At 36.8% G+C, this 19,286-nt stretch overlaps 3 protein-coding genes and 1 pseudogene across 13 annotated transcripts in view; all 4 read left to right on the forward strand.

Moving 5' to 3' along the window:
• MTA1 (metastasis associated 1) overlaps positions 1-19,286 on the forward strand; it is a 279,124-nt gene that overhangs the window by 168,974 nt on the left and 90,864 nt on the right. For all 10 annotated transcript variants that reach the window (XM_069103876.1, XM_069103877.1, XM_069103874.1 and 7 more), the window contains one exon: positions 15-114. In XM_069103876.1, coding sequence (XP_068959977.1) covers positions 15-114 — 100 coding nt within the window. The remainder of the gene's footprint in view (positions 1-14; positions 115-19,286) is intronic.
• Positions 1-19,286, forward strand: part of CRIP1 (cysteine rich protein 1) — a 311,632-nt gene that overhangs the window by 96,721 nt on the left and 195,625 nt on the right. The window lies entirely within an intron of this gene.
• The window catches only part of CRIP2 (cysteine rich protein 2), a 258,552-nt gene that overhangs the window by 96,721 nt on the left and 142,545 nt on the right, over positions 1-19,286 (forward strand). The gene's annotated exons all lie outside the window — the stretch shown is intronic.
• On the forward strand, positions 121-9,996 carry LOC138173688 (dnaJ homolog subfamily A member 1 pseudogene; annotated as a pseudogene).

Genomic DNA, 19,286 nt, shown 5'->3' on the forward strand with positions numbered 1-19,286 from the left:
CTCGTCTGTTTCAGATCTGTTGGTACTTTTGCCCGTGCCCTAGACTGCAGTAGTTCAGTCAGACAGCCAAGCTTACATATGAGTGCCGCAGCAGCCTCCAGAGATATTACACTGGTAAGTGAGGATGAAATCTGGGTTTTGACATATGGCAGTGATAGATTCAAGTGGACTTTTAGCACCTAAAAGCTTGCAGATGGACAGATTCCTTTTTGTTACCTCTTACTCAGTACTTCACCTGCCAAATGAGAAGTCACTACTAAAACATTGGTATTTCTGTGTCATCCTCTCTTGCCCAAGGAATACTGGCAAATTCTAAGTAGGCCTGAGAGCAAGTACACAAAGGGATTCCCTTCTCAAGGAATCAACTTGTTTTGAGTAAGTTATTATTTGTTATTTAGTTTTTTTTATAGCATAGTACTGGGATTCTTAACCTGGGTCTATGATCTTTTTTTTTTTTTTAATAATTTGATAGCTCTGTTTCAATATAATTGCTTTGTATATTGAGCAGTGCATAGGCTTTCCTAGACTGCCAAAGGAGGTGGAGTGGGGAGCATGAACAATAATAAAAAGTTAAGAACTCCTGGTATAGTGCTTAGACAGCTAGATTCATTGTAAGGAAAGCCTGTCACCTCTGACATTTGCTGACAGTATGATTCTGGGAATTAATTTAATCTCTCAGTGTTCTAGACATCAATGTAAACCTGTAAATTACAAAACAGTTATGGATTAATATCAGTAGAGGGAGTTTCCTCACCTGAGTTACCTCTACCAGTAATTTCACAAGTCTAGTTCTTATCTTTATCATTGCTACAACAAAAAGTGTTGCTATAAATATTTTTGCATAAAGGGAGATCCTTTCCCTTTTTGTTCTCTTTCTGGTGTAATGATATCACCACATTAAATGTTCATAGTTCAATGACTTTATTCTTATAGTTTCTAATTATTTTTCGGAATGGCTTGACTATTTATTTATTTATTTTTGACTTTGCATCTCCATATCTCACCCTGATTAGAAGTTTATCAGCCACACATTAGCTTACTCCCAGGGCTCATTGGCACTCCAGCTTTGACCTGTTCCTTTTTTCAACTTGAGTTCTTTCAGCCCTCTTTTAGGCAACCTGGGAGCTGAACATAGTAGCGCTGGACATGATGCAGACATCAGTCAATTTTATATTTTTGTTTGTTTTTATCAGTCAGTTTTAACCATATTACAGCTTAAAACTCTTAAGCTCAAGCAGTTCACCATTCTTAGCCTCCCTAGTTACAGGGATTGTACAGATATGTGCCATTATGATGAGCTTGGTTGGACCCCCTTCACAGCTCCATAATCTTCAGCATCCTATCCTCTCATAAACCCTCCAGAAGCTTTTATTTTTTTCCCTTTCTTTCATCTTTTCCAGTCCGATGGGAATGTATTGAAATCTAAGGGTTGTTTTAATCAGCATATCTCATGTTATCTGTAATGTGAAGCATTTTCCATCTGATTGTTGATTGCTTGCTTGCTCTTTTATTGAAAACTTGCTGTTTATGTTTATTGGTATTGGTAAATGGTTTTTATCTGTTTGTATCAATTCCCTATGTATCTTAGAAATTGGTCCTTTATCAGAGAAATTTGTCAAAAAAGATTTATTTCATAACTACTACGGAAATGTTTTGTATAACTACCCATGTACAACCTATATTGAATTTCTTATCTTCCCAGTGGGGGTGGGTGAGGAAGGAAGAAGGAAAAAAATCTGGAACTCAAAGTTTTAATAACAATGTTTAAAATAAAGTGGCGGGGGGGGGGTCAGGTAGGATATAAGAGAGAACAGATTGGGGGAAGAGGTATTCAGTATTCACCGCTATTTTGGGGTGGGGGTAGGGGAAAGATGGGGAGAAAAATTTGTAACTCAAAAACTTGTGGAAATAAATGTTGAAAACTAAAAATAAAGAAATAAATTGAAAAAAAAAACAAAAAAGATTTATTTCTTAGTTAAGAGTTCTCTAATTAAGATGTTGAATTTGTTTGTGCAAAAGCTTCTCCATGTTAAATTAAATTCTCCATAATTAAAATTATGCATTTCCTGTCATCCTCTTTAGCCTTTGTTTGATAAAGAACTCTTTACTTATCTCTTATTGTAAAAGAGGTTCTTTCCTTCTAAATGTTTTATGATGTGACTTTTTAATATCTAGGTTATTTATGCATTTAGAGTTTATTGTAGAATATGGTTTGAGATGTTGGAGTAAGCCTAGTTTCTACCAATCTATTTTTCTCTTTTCCCAGCAGTTTTTGCTGAATAACATGGAATCTTTAACCATGTAGTTGGTAACCTTTGGGTTGTTTTTTTTTTTTTAAACACTGTTAGTATTTCAATTTTTTATAGGATTCAGTATATTTTTAACATAATTGAACATTGTAATTTTGTAAATTAAAAAATATTTTTCTCAGCATATAAGGACAGGTTTTTTTGGAGGGCAATTGGGGTTAAGTGACTTGCCCAAAGTCACATAGCTAGTATAAAGACAGTTTTTAATATTCATTTTAAAAAATTTTTTTAACTTTCAAATTTTCTCCCTCCATTTCTCACCTTTCCCCTCCCCAAAATGGTAAGCAATTTGATATAGGTTATATATGTGCACTCATGCAAACATATTTCTATATTAGTCATGCTGTGAAAGAAAGCACAGACAAAATAATCCCACAAAAAATAAAAGTGAAAAATAATATGCTTTGATCTGCATTCAGAGACTATCAGTTCTTTTTTCTAGATGTGGATATCATTTTTCATTATGAATCCTTTGTAATTTGGATCACTGTATTGCTGAGAATAGCTCAGGCATTCACAGTTAATCTTCATACAATATTGCTATTACTGTGTACAATCTTCTGGTTCTGCTCACTTGACCTTGCAGATGTATAAGGCTTTCCAGGTTTTTCTGAAATTAGCCTGCTTGTCATTTCTTATATAATAATTCTGTTATTATTATTCCATATTGTAATTCCATTACAGTCATATACCACAACTTGTTTAGCCATTCCCCAGCTGATGGGCATCCCTTCAATTTTGTACCATCAAAAAAAGAGCTGCTATTAATATTTTTGTACAAATAGGTCCTTCTCTCCCTCCCTTTTTTTGTCTCTATGGGATACATATCTAGTCAAAGGGTATGCACAGTTTTATAGCCCTTTGGGCATATGACCATTGTCTTTTTTGTCAGAGGCTTTTTGAACATTTTTATTGATCTGATCTCACAATTTTGTCATTTTTGTTGCCACTGTGTTTAATTAAGCTCATTGTTTTCCTAATATTGAAATCCTCTTTTGTCTCTCTCTGGTATAAGTAGCACTTGGCCATTATGAATAATTTTTTTAGATTTTTAAGTTGCGCCCTAACATTTCTTTCGGAATGGCGGAGTAGAAACACAAACTTGGTGTGGGCTCTCTTCCAATCACTTCCAATACATGTAAAAAAATTACTCTAAACAAACTTTACAGCCACAGAACCCACAAAGAGACAAAGAGAAACAAAGCTCCAGTTATAAGAATCCTGGCAGGCCAACAGGAAGGATCTATCACACCAGGCTGGGAGCTGAACGCAGTCCCACATGAGCCGCCTGGTTCCCGGCCCCAGGGTGGCTCCGACCAGCAGGCAGCCTAAGCAGACTTTAGGAAAGAGAATCACCAGCAGCTTTGGCAGTTTCTGGAATTATCAGCCATAAGTGCCAAAAAGAAAATAAATGGTCAGTGTGGAACTTGGTGTAAAGGGATCTAAGAGGGTAGTCTGGCCCCTGCCCCCAGGGAGAGAAGTGGGGGCTGTGCAGCTGCTGTTGCCTGGCTGTCTCAGGAGCTCCTGGCTTGCAGATTGCAGGGGGACCAAGCAACCGTTCAGAGGGTAATTGCTCTTGCTTTAACCTGCTTGGATCTGGATCATGGTCTTGGGTAGTGGTCCTGGGGTATGTGACCAGTGAGCCAGAATTTGTGGTGTCTCTAGATAGGGCACCCAACTAATAGCTCCAGCAGCTACGAAAACCTCAGTAATTTGGGATGTAGCTCTCTCCATTCTGGAAGCAGATTTTCTACTGTGGCAAAGTGCTCAAAAGTCAAATACTTGACTGGTAAGATAAGCAAGCCTAGGAAACGTAATCAAACCATAGATTCCTTTTTTGGGGACAGAGAGGATCAAGGCATGGAACAGGAGGAAGACAGTGAAGTCAGAAATACTGCCTGAATGGGGGTGGCTAGGTGGCACAGTAAATAGAGCACTGGCCCTGGAGTCAGGAGGACCTGAGTTCAAATCCAGACTCAGACACTTAACAGTTAACTAGCCATGTGACCTTGGGCAAGTCACTTAACCTGAATTGCCCTCCAAAAAGCAAAGAAAAAATCCTTCATCAAAAGCCTCCAAGAAAAATATGAACTGATTATAGGCCAGGGAGGAGCTCATGAAGGATTTTGAAAATGGAGTAAGTGAAATGGAGGAACAATTGGGAAGAGAAATAAAAATGATGCAAGAAAATCATGAAAAACGAGTCAACTGCCTGCTAAAGGAGATCCAAAGATACACTGAAGAAAAGAACACCTTAAAAAATAGACTAACTCAAATGGCAATAAAGCTCAAAAAGCCAGTGAGGAGAAGAATGCCTTAAAAAGCCAAATTTTCCAGATGGAAAAGGAATTTCAAAAACTCACTGAAGAAAATAACTCCTTCAAAATAAGATTGGAGCAATTGGAAGCTAATGACTTTATGAGGAATCAAGATACTATAAGACAGATCCAAACAAATGAAAAAATAGAAGGGAATGTGAAATATCTCAACTGGAAAAACCACTGACCAGGAAAATAGATCCAGGAGAGATAATTTAAAAATTATTGGAAAGCTGTGATCAAAAAAAGAGCCTAGACAACATCTTTCAAGAAATTCTCAAGGAAAATTGCCCTGATATTCTAGAACCAGAAGGCAAAGTAGAAATTGAAAGAAATCACAGATCACTTCTTGAAAAAGATCCCCAAAAGAAAACTCCTAGGAATATTATAGCCAAATTCCAGAGTTCCCAGGTCAAGGAGAAAATACTGCAAACAGTCAGGAAGAAACAATTTGAGTGTTGTGGAAACACAGTCAGGATAACACAATCAGCTTCTACATTAAGGGATTGAAGGGCTTGGAATATGATATTCCTGAGATCAAAGGAGCTAGGAATAAAACCAAGAATCATCTACCTAGCAAAACTGAGTATAATGCTGCAGGGGAAAATATGGTCATTCAATGAAATAGAGGATTGTCAAGCATTCTTGATCAGAAAACCAGAGCTGAACAGAAAATTTGACTTTCAAATACAAGAAGCATGAGAAGGTAAACAGGAAAAAAGAAATCATAAGGAACATAGTTAAAATTGAACTATTTATTTATATTCCTACATGGAAAAACAGTAATTGTAACTCATAAGTCTGTTCTCAGCATGAGGATAGTTGAAGGGAATATATGTGTATGTATATGTATGCATATATATGTATGTATAAGAGGGTGTATGTATATATAAATATATATGTGAATGTGGGTATATGTATGTTCATGTATACATAGACAGAGGGCATAGGATGAGTTGAATATGAAGGGATAATATCTAAAAAATAAAATTAAGAGATATGAGAGGAATTTATTGGGAGAAGTAGAAAGGATGAGATAGATTAGGGTAAATTATATCATATAAAAAAGGCAAGAGAAAACTCAAAATGGAGGGGAAGAACAGGAAGGTGAAAGGGAATGGAACAACCCTATTCTCATTGAATTTGGCTTAAGGAGGGAATAACATACACAGTCAATTGGATATCTTACCCTGCAGGAAAATAGGGGGTAGGGGATAAGAGGGAGGATGACAGAGGGAGGGTAGATTGGGGGATAGGGAAGTCAGAAGCAAACATTTTTGAAAAGGGATAGGGTCAAAGGAGAAAATGGAATAAGTGGGGGGTGGGATAGGATGGAGGGAAATATAGGTAATCTTTCATTGTATGACAACTATGGAAATGGTTTGAGTTAACTCCACGTGTAAAGCCTATATTGAATTGCTTGTATTCCCAGTGGCGGTGGGTGAGGAGGGAGGAAGGGAAAAAAATCTGGAACTCAAAAATTTTGGGGTTGGGTTTTGTTTTTTTTTTTGCTTTTTTGGAGGGCAATTGGGGCTAAGTGAATTGCCCATGGTCACAACGGCTAGTTTTTGTGTTAAGTGTCTGAGGCCTGGATTTGAACTCATATTCCTTCTAACTCCAGGGCCAGTGCTCTATTCACTGTACCACCTAGGTGCCCCTTGGAACTCAAAGTTTTAAAAACAAATGTTTAAAAAAAAATGTTTTTTTTTAACATGCAACTGGGAAATAAGATGTACAGGCAGAGGTCTGTCTTGCCCTGCTAGAAAGTTAAGGGGGTGATGGGGAAGTATATAGGGGAGAACAGATTGGGGGAAGGGGTATTCAGTGGGCTTGCTTTTTGGGGTAGGGAGGTAGGGGAAAGCCGGGGAGAAAAAAATGGTAACTCAAAATCTTGTGGAAATGAACGTTAACAAAAAAAGAAAAAAAAAATTAAGTTCCATTCATATTCTATTGAAAATTTTTTGATATCATTTCGTTTTTTCTGCTTTATCTCTTTGTCTAAGCAGAAAGACCTTTTTTTTTCCTCAGCAATGGATTTTGATAGTGTTTTTTCTACTTTTGAGAACATGATAGCATAGGAATTGTTTTTAAGTATTTGCTAGAATTCACTTTATCCATCTTTCTTTGAGTTTTTCCTCCCATTTGGTTTCTTCCTAAATTTATTTCTTATTTTGTTGATTTGAATGTTTTGTAATTTTTTTAAAAAATAACTATCCATTTCTTATACATCTTTTGAAATCTTATATAAACATAAGAGGGAGACACCTAGAATTGGCATGAAAATATAAAAATTAGAGAATCAACAAGAGGAGAAGCAACATGGCAGATGAGGTACTGAACTTAATATCAAGAAAATCCGAGTTCAGATCCTGCCACAGCCACTTAACTATCTGACCTTTGGCAAGTCACTTAACCTTTCTGTACTTCACCTTTCTCATTTATTGTCACATGATAAATAATTAATGTTTGATGATAACGATGAGAAGGGTAAATCAATAATAAACAAAGAAAAAATTTTAAAAATAGCATTTGTATAGCACTTACTACATGCCAGGACTTTGCAATTGTTATGTCATTTGGTCCTTACTCCAACCCTGTGAGGTGTTGTCCCCATTTTATAGCTGTGGAAATTAAGGGAAACAGATGGTTACTTGTTATGTTATTTAAACATTTTGTTTATTTTTGCTTCATTGCCAAATATACCCATTTTCATATACTTTTACATTTTTCTAATCCCTCAGCCTTTGCCTTTTCTTGTACTGTTTTTTTTCCCTGAGTCTTTCCTTTTTACTTAGTCTTTATTATCTGCCCTTATTTTGGTCTTTTATAAAATCCCTTTATAATCTGAGTTTGTGACAGTACTCTACTATATCAGTATCTATATATTCCTTCTTGTTCACAATCATTTTTTTCAATTTTCAGAATTTTCTTCTTGAGAATCTCTTATCCCTTTTGAACTTCTTTTCCCTTTTTGAAATGACATGGATCCTTCTTATCTTTTCTCTGAAGTCTTTGAAGCGCTATGCTTCATGTCCTACTTTATATTTCATAAGCTCTGAGACAATTTGGTTAGTTTCTCTCCAGTCCATCAGCTGTACTTCAGCCAGTTTTACCTTATTAATTAAATTCAAGAAGATAATATAAAACTGATATTGTAAGCAAATTAGGAGAACAAAGAGTAGTTTACCTCTCAGATTTATGGAGAACAGAGGAAATTATAACCAAACAAGATAGAGAAAACATGAGATACAAGATCAATAATTTTGATTACAGTAAATTGAAAAGTTTGTGCACAAAGACAATTCAAAGCAGATTAGGAGGGAAGCAGAAAATTGGGAAAGCATTTTTACAACCAGTGTCTCTGATAAAACCCTCATTTCTAAAATATAGAGAGAACTGAGTCAAATTTATAAGAATTCAAGTCATTCCCTAATTGATAAATGGTCAAAGGATATGAGCAGGCAGCTTTCAGAGGAAGAAATTAAAGCTATCTATAGTCATATGGAAAAATGCTCAATATCACTATTGATTAGAGAAATGCAAATCAGATAGATACCACATCACACCTATCAGATTGCCTAACATGACAAAACAGGAAAATTGCAAATGCTGGAGAAGATGTGGGAAAATTGGAATACTAATGCATTAAACATTAAAACATAATACATAATGTTGGTGGAGTTGTGAACTGATGCAGCCATTTTGGGGAGCAATTTGGAACTATGCCCAAAGGGATATAAAAATGTACATACTGGGAACTTTACTGAAAACTAACCAGAGGGCAGCAGCTGCCACTGCCGGAGCTCCACACACAAGAACTCACACCCCCTCCCCCAAACTTTTCTTTCTTCCACTTGATCCCCTAACATCCCATCTGGCTTCTGGGCGGTCCTCCCTACTCCACCCCAGATGTGGGCATTTCGACATGGGGCGTACTGCAAGCATTGTTCCCCAGCTATAAAAAATGGTGAAGTAGGGGCGGCCAGGTGGCTCAGTGAGTAAGAGCACTGGCTCCAGTGTCGGGATGACCTGGATCAAATCCAGGCTCACATACTCAGCACCACACCCAGAAATAACTGGCCGTGTAACCTTGAGCAAGTTACTTAACCCCGATTGCTTTAAAAAAAAATGGTGAAGGAAACTATTTACTATGATATTCTGGGGTAAAATCCAGTGCCTCCCAGGAAGAACTAAAAAAGGCATATAGAAAACTAGGCTTAAAATATCACCCAGATAAGAATCCGAACGAAGGAGAAAAGTGCAAGCAAATTTCTGAAGCCTATGAAGTGCTTTCTGATGCAAAGAAGAGAGAATTATCTAACAAAGGTGGAGAACAAGCCATCAAAGAGGGTGGTTCTGGTGGTGGCTTTGGTTATCCAATGTATATCTTTGATATGTTTTTTGGAGGAGGTGGAAGAATGCAAAGGGAACGGAGAGGTAAAAATGTCGTTTGTCAGTTGTCAGTGACCTTAGAAGATTTATATAATGGTGCAACGAGAAAACTGGCTTTGCAAAAGAATGTAATTTGTGATAAATGTGACCAATGGGGGGTAAGAAAGGAACTGTAGAATGCTGTCCCAATTGCAGAAGTACTGGCATGCAAATAAGAATAGGACCTTGAATGGTTGAGCAAATTCAGTCAGTTTGCATTGGAATACCAAGGACATGGGGAATGATTCAGCCCTAACGATAGATGTAAAAACTGTAGTAGAAGGAAAATTGTTCGAGAGAAGAAGATTTTGGAGGTTATATTGACAAGGGTATGAAAGATGGTCAGAAGATAACGCTCCATGGTGAAGGTCATCAGGAGCCAGGACTTGAGCCAGGAGATATTATCATTGTTTTGGATCATAAGGACAATGCTATATTGACACAATGTGATGAGGACCGTTTCACATATATGGATATCCAGTTGGTTGAAGCATTATGTGGCTTTCAGAAACCAATAACAACTCTTGATAATAGAACTATAGTCATTAGTTCTCATCCTGGTCAGATTTAAACATGAAGATATTAAATGTGTGCTGAATGAAGGTGTGCCCATTTATTGCCGACCTTATGAGAAAGGAATTCTAATAATTGAGTTCAAGGTAAACTTCCCAGAGAACGGCATTCTTTCATCAGACAAACTATCTTTGTTGGAAAAATTACTGCCTGAAAGGAAGGAAGTAGAGGAGACTAAAGATATGGATCAGGTAGAACTGGTGGACTTTGATCCATCTCAAGAAAGAAGACACCATTACAATGGAGAAGCTCATGAGGATGATGAGCATCATCCCAGAGGTGGCATTTAGTGTCAAACCTCGGGGGGGGGGGGGGTGCAGTGCATTCTCTTCATTGTAATGCATTTTGTATGCAATAGTGAATGAGTGAAGGACTGCAATCATCTTAACACACTTACTACTAGCTATTCTTTTTGTTGTAATATTCAACTATAGTTGTGTTTTAAAAAGTTAATAAAATCAGCAATATAAAATGCTGACTTTGCAATTTGTGATGTTCAGTGTGCAAGATAGTTAATTATTTCCCTATGGTAAAGAAGCCCCCAAGCATTTTTATCATGACTTGTACTTTTTGTTTCAATGTGTATATGCAGTGGCTTAGATTGAGGTTTGGTTTTTGGTTAACTAAATGTACACAAGCATTTATTTAAGCTCTGAAATTAAAATTTTATACTGAGTTCACCATCAGAAAACTTTAATATGTTGATGTTCTGGTCTGCATGGTTGTTTGTCAAATTGGGATTTGTTGTGATGCTTCTGCTGTATTGCTTAGGTGTTGTCTGTATATAACAAATTATTATGATTACATGTGGTATGCGAAGGGTAAATTTAAACCCCATTCTTTAGGAAGGTGTTTTATTTACAGTTTATGATAACCCCAAATCTATGAGGGTTTAGGGTTTTAGAATGAATTCCCTTCTGTTTTGTTATTATGCTGTTATTAAAAAAAAAAAAACCAGTGCTAGTAAAAACCAGTCCTACCTATGATTCTCTCCATTCACTGTAATATGGACCTCCAATACTACTGTTTGGGGTTTACTTGGTTTGGGAACTGAACTGGGACAGAAAAAGGGTAACTCTTAAATGTTGATTGGGAAAGGGGTTCTTTATACTCTGTGAATGCAGGGTGACAGCCACCTATTAAGTTAATTTTGCTATACTTAAGACTTAACTAGTTTGTTTTACCAGATAACAAGCAAGAAAAGGGTTCTTTTATATAATGCTTGACCATATTGCAAGCTGTAGCTGTAAATGTTTTTTGAGGTTTCAGTTTCCATTGTCAAGATCATATAAGCAATCTATAAGTAGTAGAAGGTAGGCATCTTTATCACATATTGTAATTGCAATTTATTAACAGATTTTCAGGAGAAAGTGTGGAGAAATCTGCCTTGGTAAATAAAATGTTGATTTAGGATGGCATAGAGAAACTTGATATTGGGCCTATACAAGGAAAAAACCCAAAAGTACACAGAACATCTAATACAACTGCTTATTAAGAAATGCTGGGGTGGCAAGGTGGCGCAGTGAATAAGAGTGCTGGCCCCATTGTCGGGAGACCCGGGATCAGTTCCGGCCTCAGATACTTGGCACCCATACAAAAAAATAACTGGCCTTGTAACCTTGAGTAACCCCAGTTGCTTTAAAAAAAAAAAAAGAAAGAAATGCTGAGCAGTTGTATGTCAGAAAAACCTGGAAAGACTCATATGAACCTAATGCTTTGTGAAGTGAGCAGAACGAGGAAAACATTGTACACAATAATAATCACAGGACTGACTTTGATAGACTTACCTCTTCTCAATAATGTACAAGGACCTAAAACAACTACAAAAGACTCATGGTGGAAAATGCCATCCATATCCAGACAAAGAAATATGGAGTCTGAATCCAGATTGAGGCAAACTATTTGCTCTCTTTTTTGTTGTTTTGTTTTTCCTTTCTCATGGTTCCTAATGTGAAAATATATCTAATAAGAGTGTTTATGTAGAGTCTATATCAGATTGCACATCATCTTGGGGAGAGGAGGGAGGCAGAGAAAATTTAAAACTTTAGGGAAGTCAGTGTTGAAAGCTAAAAATAAATTCATAAAAAAGTTCAAGAAGAAAACAGCTATTTATCTCCATAGCATCTCTGCATCTCTTGCTTTTGATCCCTTTTTTCTAGTCAAATAGCTGCTACCTTTATTTAGACTGCTTTTAGGAATGCCCACCTGAACCAATATATCAAGAAGCCTTTTAGGAAACTCAAACAATCCAATTCAGCCTGTCAAAATAAGACCAGCAGCAACAGGGCTTTTCCCTCTAGCAGGAGTTTGAATATCAGCTAGCCATCAGTTTTCACCTGTATTTTCTCCTACCCTTCCCTACCTCAGATGAGTCAGCACCATTCTTGAACCTCAGATCCAATTCTTCACTCCATGCTTCCCCTTCCTGATTTTACTTGGCTGAGGTAAGAATCCTATAAAAACCTACAGCATTTCATCCATGTTGGACACCTAACTTCATCTGGGACTGTAGCAGATCCCTTGTTCCCACCCTACTTGACTGCTGTATGTATGCACCTGTACTGTATGAATGTTTCCCTGCCTCCATAAAGCTTGTTTGCTTTCCTTTCTTCTTTTGGCTCTTATCTCATTTAACAATTTGTCCAATGATGTTGCCTCTCCTCACTATTCTCTTCTTAGGAGCACTACCCATTGCCAATATTTTGATGAGGGAAGGGGTAGCTTCACCTATATTCAAGTTTTTTATTTAGAGAATATAGAGAATAAGGGCTGAATCAGAAACGACATGCCTTCAGGGCACTTTTTATTATCTAACCATGTCTCTTCTCTTCAACAAATTATGGCATCTTCCTTTTGCCTGTAAAATCAAATATAAATACCTCTCTAACTTTCAAAGCCCCTCATAACCTACTCCCTGTCTCACATTTTGCAGCTGATCCAAACTAGCCTTATGCCTCACCACACATCTCATTCCATCTCCTCTTTTATGTAACCTCATGCCTGGAGTGTACTCTCTCCTCATTTGAACTTCATAAAATGTTTCTATTTCTTCAAGATACAGTTCAAGCATTAATGTTTTCCTCTCCCCTTTTAAAAATGTCATTGATGTTATGTTTTTACATTATAAACATTTACAAGATTATTTCATTTAGTGAGAGGTATCTCTTAACAGCGTAAAACTAATAATACAGTGACCTTATTTGAAAGTGGATGTGGCACATTACATCTGTACCTTCCCTTCCACCAACCTATTGTTTTAAATGAACAGAAATTGGTTTTCTTTCCCACTTTCCTCCCATCACACTAGAAATAAGCAAAACAAATTTATTATAACAAATACAAATTCCCTCAATGGCTGGATACAAAAATACATGTCTCATTCTGCACCCAGAATTCTTCATCCTTCTATAATGGATAGCATGTGTCATCCATAGTCCTCTAGAATCATGACTGGTTATTGTATTTAAAAGTTCTTACAGATTAAATTTTTTTTAGTTGGCAAAAATCCGGTTTCTCCCTATTCAACCCCAGGCCCCACCCTCCTACCCCCCTAGTTGAGACGGAAGGAAAACAAAAACCTTGTTAAAAACAAGTACAAACTTAGACCTTGTTTTGCTTAGAACTAATCCCTACCTTAGTCTACCTTACCTGTGCTCCTTCTTCCCTTTCCGTCCTGTTTGCCTGTTAGGTAAAATATCTTTATGTACTTGGCTATATATTTGTGTGTTTATGTGTTTAGTTCAGATGAGAATGCCATCTAAATGTCAACCTTTCTCCTCACTCCTGTCTTCTTTGTATAGACATTTACTTTACCCACCTGATTAAGATCCTTGCTCTAGCCTTCCTTTTTCTTTCTGTAACACCATCTCACCCCATTCTTCTTCTCCCTTCTTTCCATTATTTTTTTTAAGATCATTAAGATCCAGACTTTGTCTAATTAAATTCCCTCCCTGATCCATGATGCTCATAGAATTCAGAGGGGACATATGTATTATCTCCCCATGTTATAATGTAAGCAGTTTGTCTTTGTTTAGTCCCTTATGATTATTTGTGTTTACTTTTTTATGGTTCTTCTCACTCCTTGGTTCAAACCTCAAGTTTCTGTGCAGCTCTGATTTTTTTCATCAGTAATGCTTGGAAATCTTCTGTTTCATTAAAGGTCAATTTTTTCCCCTATGGGATTATATTCTGCTTTGCTAATAAATAAGTTATTCTTGGCTATACACCTATATTGTTTGCCTTCTTGAATATCATATTCGAAGCTCTCTTATTTCTTTGTAGTGTTCACCAACTGCTAGGTCTCTTTAGGCTGGTTTGGGTTGGGTTTCTAGATCTGTTTAGTAGAGTTTTGGGAAGGACCTTATTGTACTTCTTCCTGCTACTCTTGTCATCTTGATTCCATCATCCTTTCCTTCTGGTTTTACAATGTTGTTTTTACAGTGTTGTTATTGTTTAACTTATTCTCAATGTTCTGGTGATTTCATTTTTCTTCAGGTTATAAAAGTTCTCAAAATTCTTAGTGTTTATAATATTGATGTTATTGTAGAAATGGTTCTTGTGTAATTAACTTCATTCTTCATCATTTCATAGATGTCTTTTTGAAATTGTCTGTTTCTTACAGCACACTCCATCACATTTATATATGGCAACTTATTCACCTGTTTTCAATTGATAGACATTCCCTTTGTTTCCAGTTTTTTTGCTTTCACAAAACGAATTGCTATAAATATTTTTGTACTTAAAGAGCCTTTTCTATGATCTCTCTAAGATTAATATAATTGTGTACACATTGATTGGGCAGCAGAGGTGGACTGGAAAAGGACTTGAGCTGCTTTGGCTCTCCCGTTGTTTAACTAGTATTCTTCTGCCATCTTCTCTCTTTATATGCTCCCTTGGTGATATCTTTAGGTCCCATGAATTTAATTGTCACCTCTGCAGATGACTTTATGTTCTATATCCAGCTCCAGTTTGCTTCTTGATCTTTAATCTCTGATCACCTGGTATTTATTTAAATTTATTTAAATTTAAATTTATATATGAAAATAAAAATAATTAAATTTATTTAAAATCTTCATTTGACTATTCCTTAGGTATCTCATATTCAATATGTATAAAATAGAATTCATTTTACCTTTATCTCTTCTAAGCTTTTTTTTTTCTGTTGTGGGTACCACCATCCTCCCAGTGACCCAGGTTAGTTAGTGATCAAGAAGTCATCCTTGACTTTTCCTCACATTTGAAATTTCTCATTTTCCTCACAGTTCATATTCACAGCAGTTACTATTGATTCTGTTTCCACATCATTTGTCCATACATGTTATTTATTCAGATGTGCCTACCACCTTCTTTTAAATGCTTACCACTTTTTACCTGTAATATTATATCAGCCTCCTAATTAGTTTTCCAGTTTCTCATCTTTCACCCCCCTATCTCCTACAGCTTCCAAACTGATTGGGGGGGGGGGTTGTTTATTTTTTTATTTTTTTAATTTTGGTTTTCATTAATTTGTTTACTTTTAGTTTACAAGATTCATTTCCACAATTCCTTGAGTTTCAAATTTTCTCTCCCTCCCCCATCCCCCCATGGTAGCATACAATCAAGTATAGTATCTGCAAGTACTTTCATATTAGGCATTAGTCATGTTATAAAGAATTGGATTAGATGAAATGAACAGTGGGAAAGAGGAAACAAAACCAAACAAGAAAAAGAAAAAGAGCAGGTAGTTTGCTTCAATCTGGGTTCAGACTTTCTCTGGATGTAGACATCTCTCTCCATCATGAGTCTTTTGGGGGTTGACTTATAACCCTGCATTTCTGAGAAGAGTCCAGTGTATCAGAGTTGGTTGTCTCACATACATTGTATCTGTAATAGTGTACACATTTCTCCTGGCTCTACTCTTCTCACTCAGCATCAGTTCGTATAAGCCTCTCCAGGTAAATATAAAGTCCATCTACTCCTTGTTTCTTATAGCACAATAGTATTCCATAACATGCATATACCACAACTCATTCATCCATTCCCCAATTGATGGGCACCCCCTTAATTTCCAATTCTTTGCCACATTTTAATTTTTTTAGGCAGTCAGGGTAATGTGACTTGCCCAAGGTCACAAAACTAGTAAGTGTCTGAAGCCAGATTTGAACTGAAGTCCTTTTATCGCTGGGGCCTGTGCTCTGTTCATTGCACCACTTAGCTGCCTCTGTTTCTTTTCTTTTTTAATATTTTCTTTTTCTCCAATTATGTGTAAAAACAGTTTTTATCATTCATCTTTAAAAATTTTGACTTTCAAATAAATTCTCTTCCTCTCTCCCCTATACCCACCCTGAGATGGCAAACAGTTTCATATAGATATATATATGCAATGTGAAATGTACAAAATACATTTCCATATTAGTCGTGTTGTGAAAGAAAACAGACCAAAAAAACAAGAAAAGTAAAGAAAGTCCTTTTAAGAAGTGTGCTTCACATTTCTAATAACATCAGGGATGAAATAAAGAAGTCCACTATCAACCCTCTTATTCAATCTGGTACTAGAAATGTTAGTAATAGCAATAAGAGAAGAAAAAGAAATTGAAGAAATCAAATTAGGCAAAGAAGAGACTAAGCTATCACTTTTTGAATATGATACGATGATAGCTTTAGAGAATCCTAGAGAATCAAGGGAAAAACTACTTGAAATAATAAATAAATTTGGCAAAGTTGCAGGATATAAAATAAACCCACATAAGTCTCAGCATTCCATATATCTCTCTAATGAAATCCAATAGCAAGAGATAGAAAGAGAAATTCCATTTAAAGTTACTATAGACATTATAAAATATTTGGGACCTCCACTCAAAGATGGTGGAGTAGAAACAGGACTTCCGCTGGGCTCCGGCTACCACCACCTCTGATTCATGTAGATGACTGAACAGACTTTGGAGCTAGAGAACCCTCAAAATGACACAGAGAAGCTAACATCCTGCTGAGGACAGCCTGGCAGGGAGGCAGGGAGCAGCCAGCGCAGCAGTCTGGGAGACAGAGGTTTGAGCCCCACGGTAGGGCTGACCAACCACTGACTGGAGGGACTTCAGATCACCAGCAGCTGTGGCGGTTTCCAGAATTATCAAGCCATAGATGCCAAGAACAAAGTGAGAGGTCAATGCAGTGTGGACTTTGGGATCCAGTAGTTCCAGAGTGCCGTCGGCCTTTAACCCCTGGAGGGAGAAACCGCTGAGGCACTGCAACCATGCAGCTGCTGCCACATGACAGCTTCAGCTCCTGGCCTGCAGACTGTGGGGGGACCAAGCAACCAGTCTGAGGGGTAATCGCTTTTGCTTTAATCTGCTTGGATCTGGATTGCGGTCTAGGATGGAGGTGCTGGGGTGTGTGACTAGCTTGCCAGAGCATGTGGAGGCTTTAAAGAGGGCACCCAACTAATACCTCCATTAGCTGAGAAAAACCCATGATTTGGTATGAAGCTACTCTGTCTGGTAACAGAGTCCTACTGTGGCAAAAAGGCAAAAAGTCAAGTAAACGGCGGAAGCAAAGCAAACAGAGGAATCCAACATTAGACTCCTATTTTGGGGACAAAAAGGATCAAAGCATGGAACAGGAAGAAGACAGTGAAGTCAGAACTCTTGCACCAAAAGCTTCCATGAAAAATACGATCTGGTTACAGGCCATAGAGGACCTTAAGAAAGATTTTGAAAACCAAATAAGAGAAGTAGAGGAGAAATTGGGAAGAGAAATGAGAACAATGCAAGAACATTATAAAATGAGTCAGCACCCTGACTAAAGAAAATAAAACCTTAAAAAATAGACTAACTCAAATGCCAAAAGAGGCTCAAAAAAGCAATGAGGAGAAGAATGCCTTAAAAAGCTGAATTTGCCAGATGGAAAAATAATCTCAAAAGCTCATTGAAGAGAGTCATTCCTTCAGAATTAGATTGGAGCAAATGGAAGCTAGTGACTTTATGAGAAATAAAGATACTGTTAAATGGATCCAAACAAATGAAAAAATATCTGGAGAAAATATCGCAAGCAGCCAGGAAGAAACAATTTGAATATTGTGAAAACACAATGAGAATAACTCAGGATCTGTCAGCTTCTACGTTGAGGGATGAAAGGGCTTGGAATATGATATTCCAGAGGTCAAAGGAGGTGGGATTGTAACCAAAAATCACCTACCCAGCAAAACTGAGTATCACGTTTCAAGGGGAAATATGGACATTCAGTGGAATAGAGAACTTTCAAGCAATTCTTGATGAAAAAAACAATTCTGAATAGAAAATTTGACATTCAGATACAAGAAGCAGGAAAAGCATGCAAGGTAAACAGGCAAAAGAAATCATAAGGAACTTATCAGCGTTAAACTATTTACGTTCCTACATGGATAAACGATAATTGTAACTTATGAACCTTTTTCTCAGTATATGAATAATTGAAGGAAATAGACATGTGTGTGTGTATATATGTAAATACAAACACATACATATATATTTCTATATAGGAGGGTATATGGGCATATGAATACATATGTGAATGTGTGTATATATGTGTACAGGTATACATAGCTAGAGGGCACAGTACCAGTTTAATGGGAAGGGATGATACTTAGAAGGTGAAATTAAGAGGTGAGAGAGGAATCTAGTGAGAAGAAATGGGGAAAGACAGATTGGGGTAAACTATCTCATATAGAAGAGGTAAGTAAAAATGGTTACAATGGAGGAGAAGAATAGGAAGTCAAAAGGGAATGGGTCAACCTTATTTTCATTGAATTTGGCTTAGGGAGGGAATGAGATACACAGTAAATATGATATCTCACCCTACAGGGGAGTAGGGGGGATGATGGGAGGGCAGGCTAGGGAAGAGGGAAGTTGCAAGGACCCACATTTGAAAAGGGACAGGGTCAAAGTAGAGAATGGAACAAGTGGGAGGTGGGATAGGAGAGAGGGAAATATCATCAGTCTTTTACAATATATCCATTATAGAAATGTTTTGTATTCCTACATATATACAAACTATATTTAATAGCTGATCTTCCCAGTAAGGGTGGATGACAAGGGATGAAGGGAATGAATCTGGAATTCAAAGTTTAAAATCAAATGTTTAAAATATGTATGTATATGTATATGCTATTATCAATATTATTTTTACATGTAAGTGGGAAATAAGATATACAGGTACTGGGGCATAGAGGTCCACCATGCCCTACTGGAAAGTTGGAGCCAATATGGGACAAGATATGGGAGAGAGCATATCGCAGGAGAGGATACCCAATATGATCGCTATTTTATGGTGGTGGGTAGGGGAAAAATGGGGAGAAAATTTGTACCTCAAAATCTTGTGGAAATGAATGATGTAAATTTATAAAGCATTTAATAAAAAAATTTTTAATTAAAAAATAAATAAAATGCTGCAGTCGTCATAAAATAAATAAATGAGTAAATAAATTTTTGGGAATCTGCCTGCAAAAACAAACCCAGGACCTATATGAACACAATTACAAAACACTTTTCACACAAATAAAGTCAGATTTAACTAATTGGAAAAACATCAATTGCTCATGGTTGGGCTGAGCTATATAATAAAAATGAGTTTTACCTAAACTAAATTACATATTTATTGCCATACCAGTCCGTCTACAAAAAAATTACTTTATTGAGATAAAATA

Source organism: Petaurus breviceps, unplaced genomic scaffold, assembly GCF_028583685.1.
Source record: "Petaurus breviceps papuanus isolate PSGF00001 unplaced genomic scaffold, PetGlider_PUasm1.0 64, whole genome shotgun sequence".
NCBI lineage: Eukaryota > Metazoa > Chordata > Mammalia > Diprotodontia > Petauridae > Petaurus > Petaurus breviceps.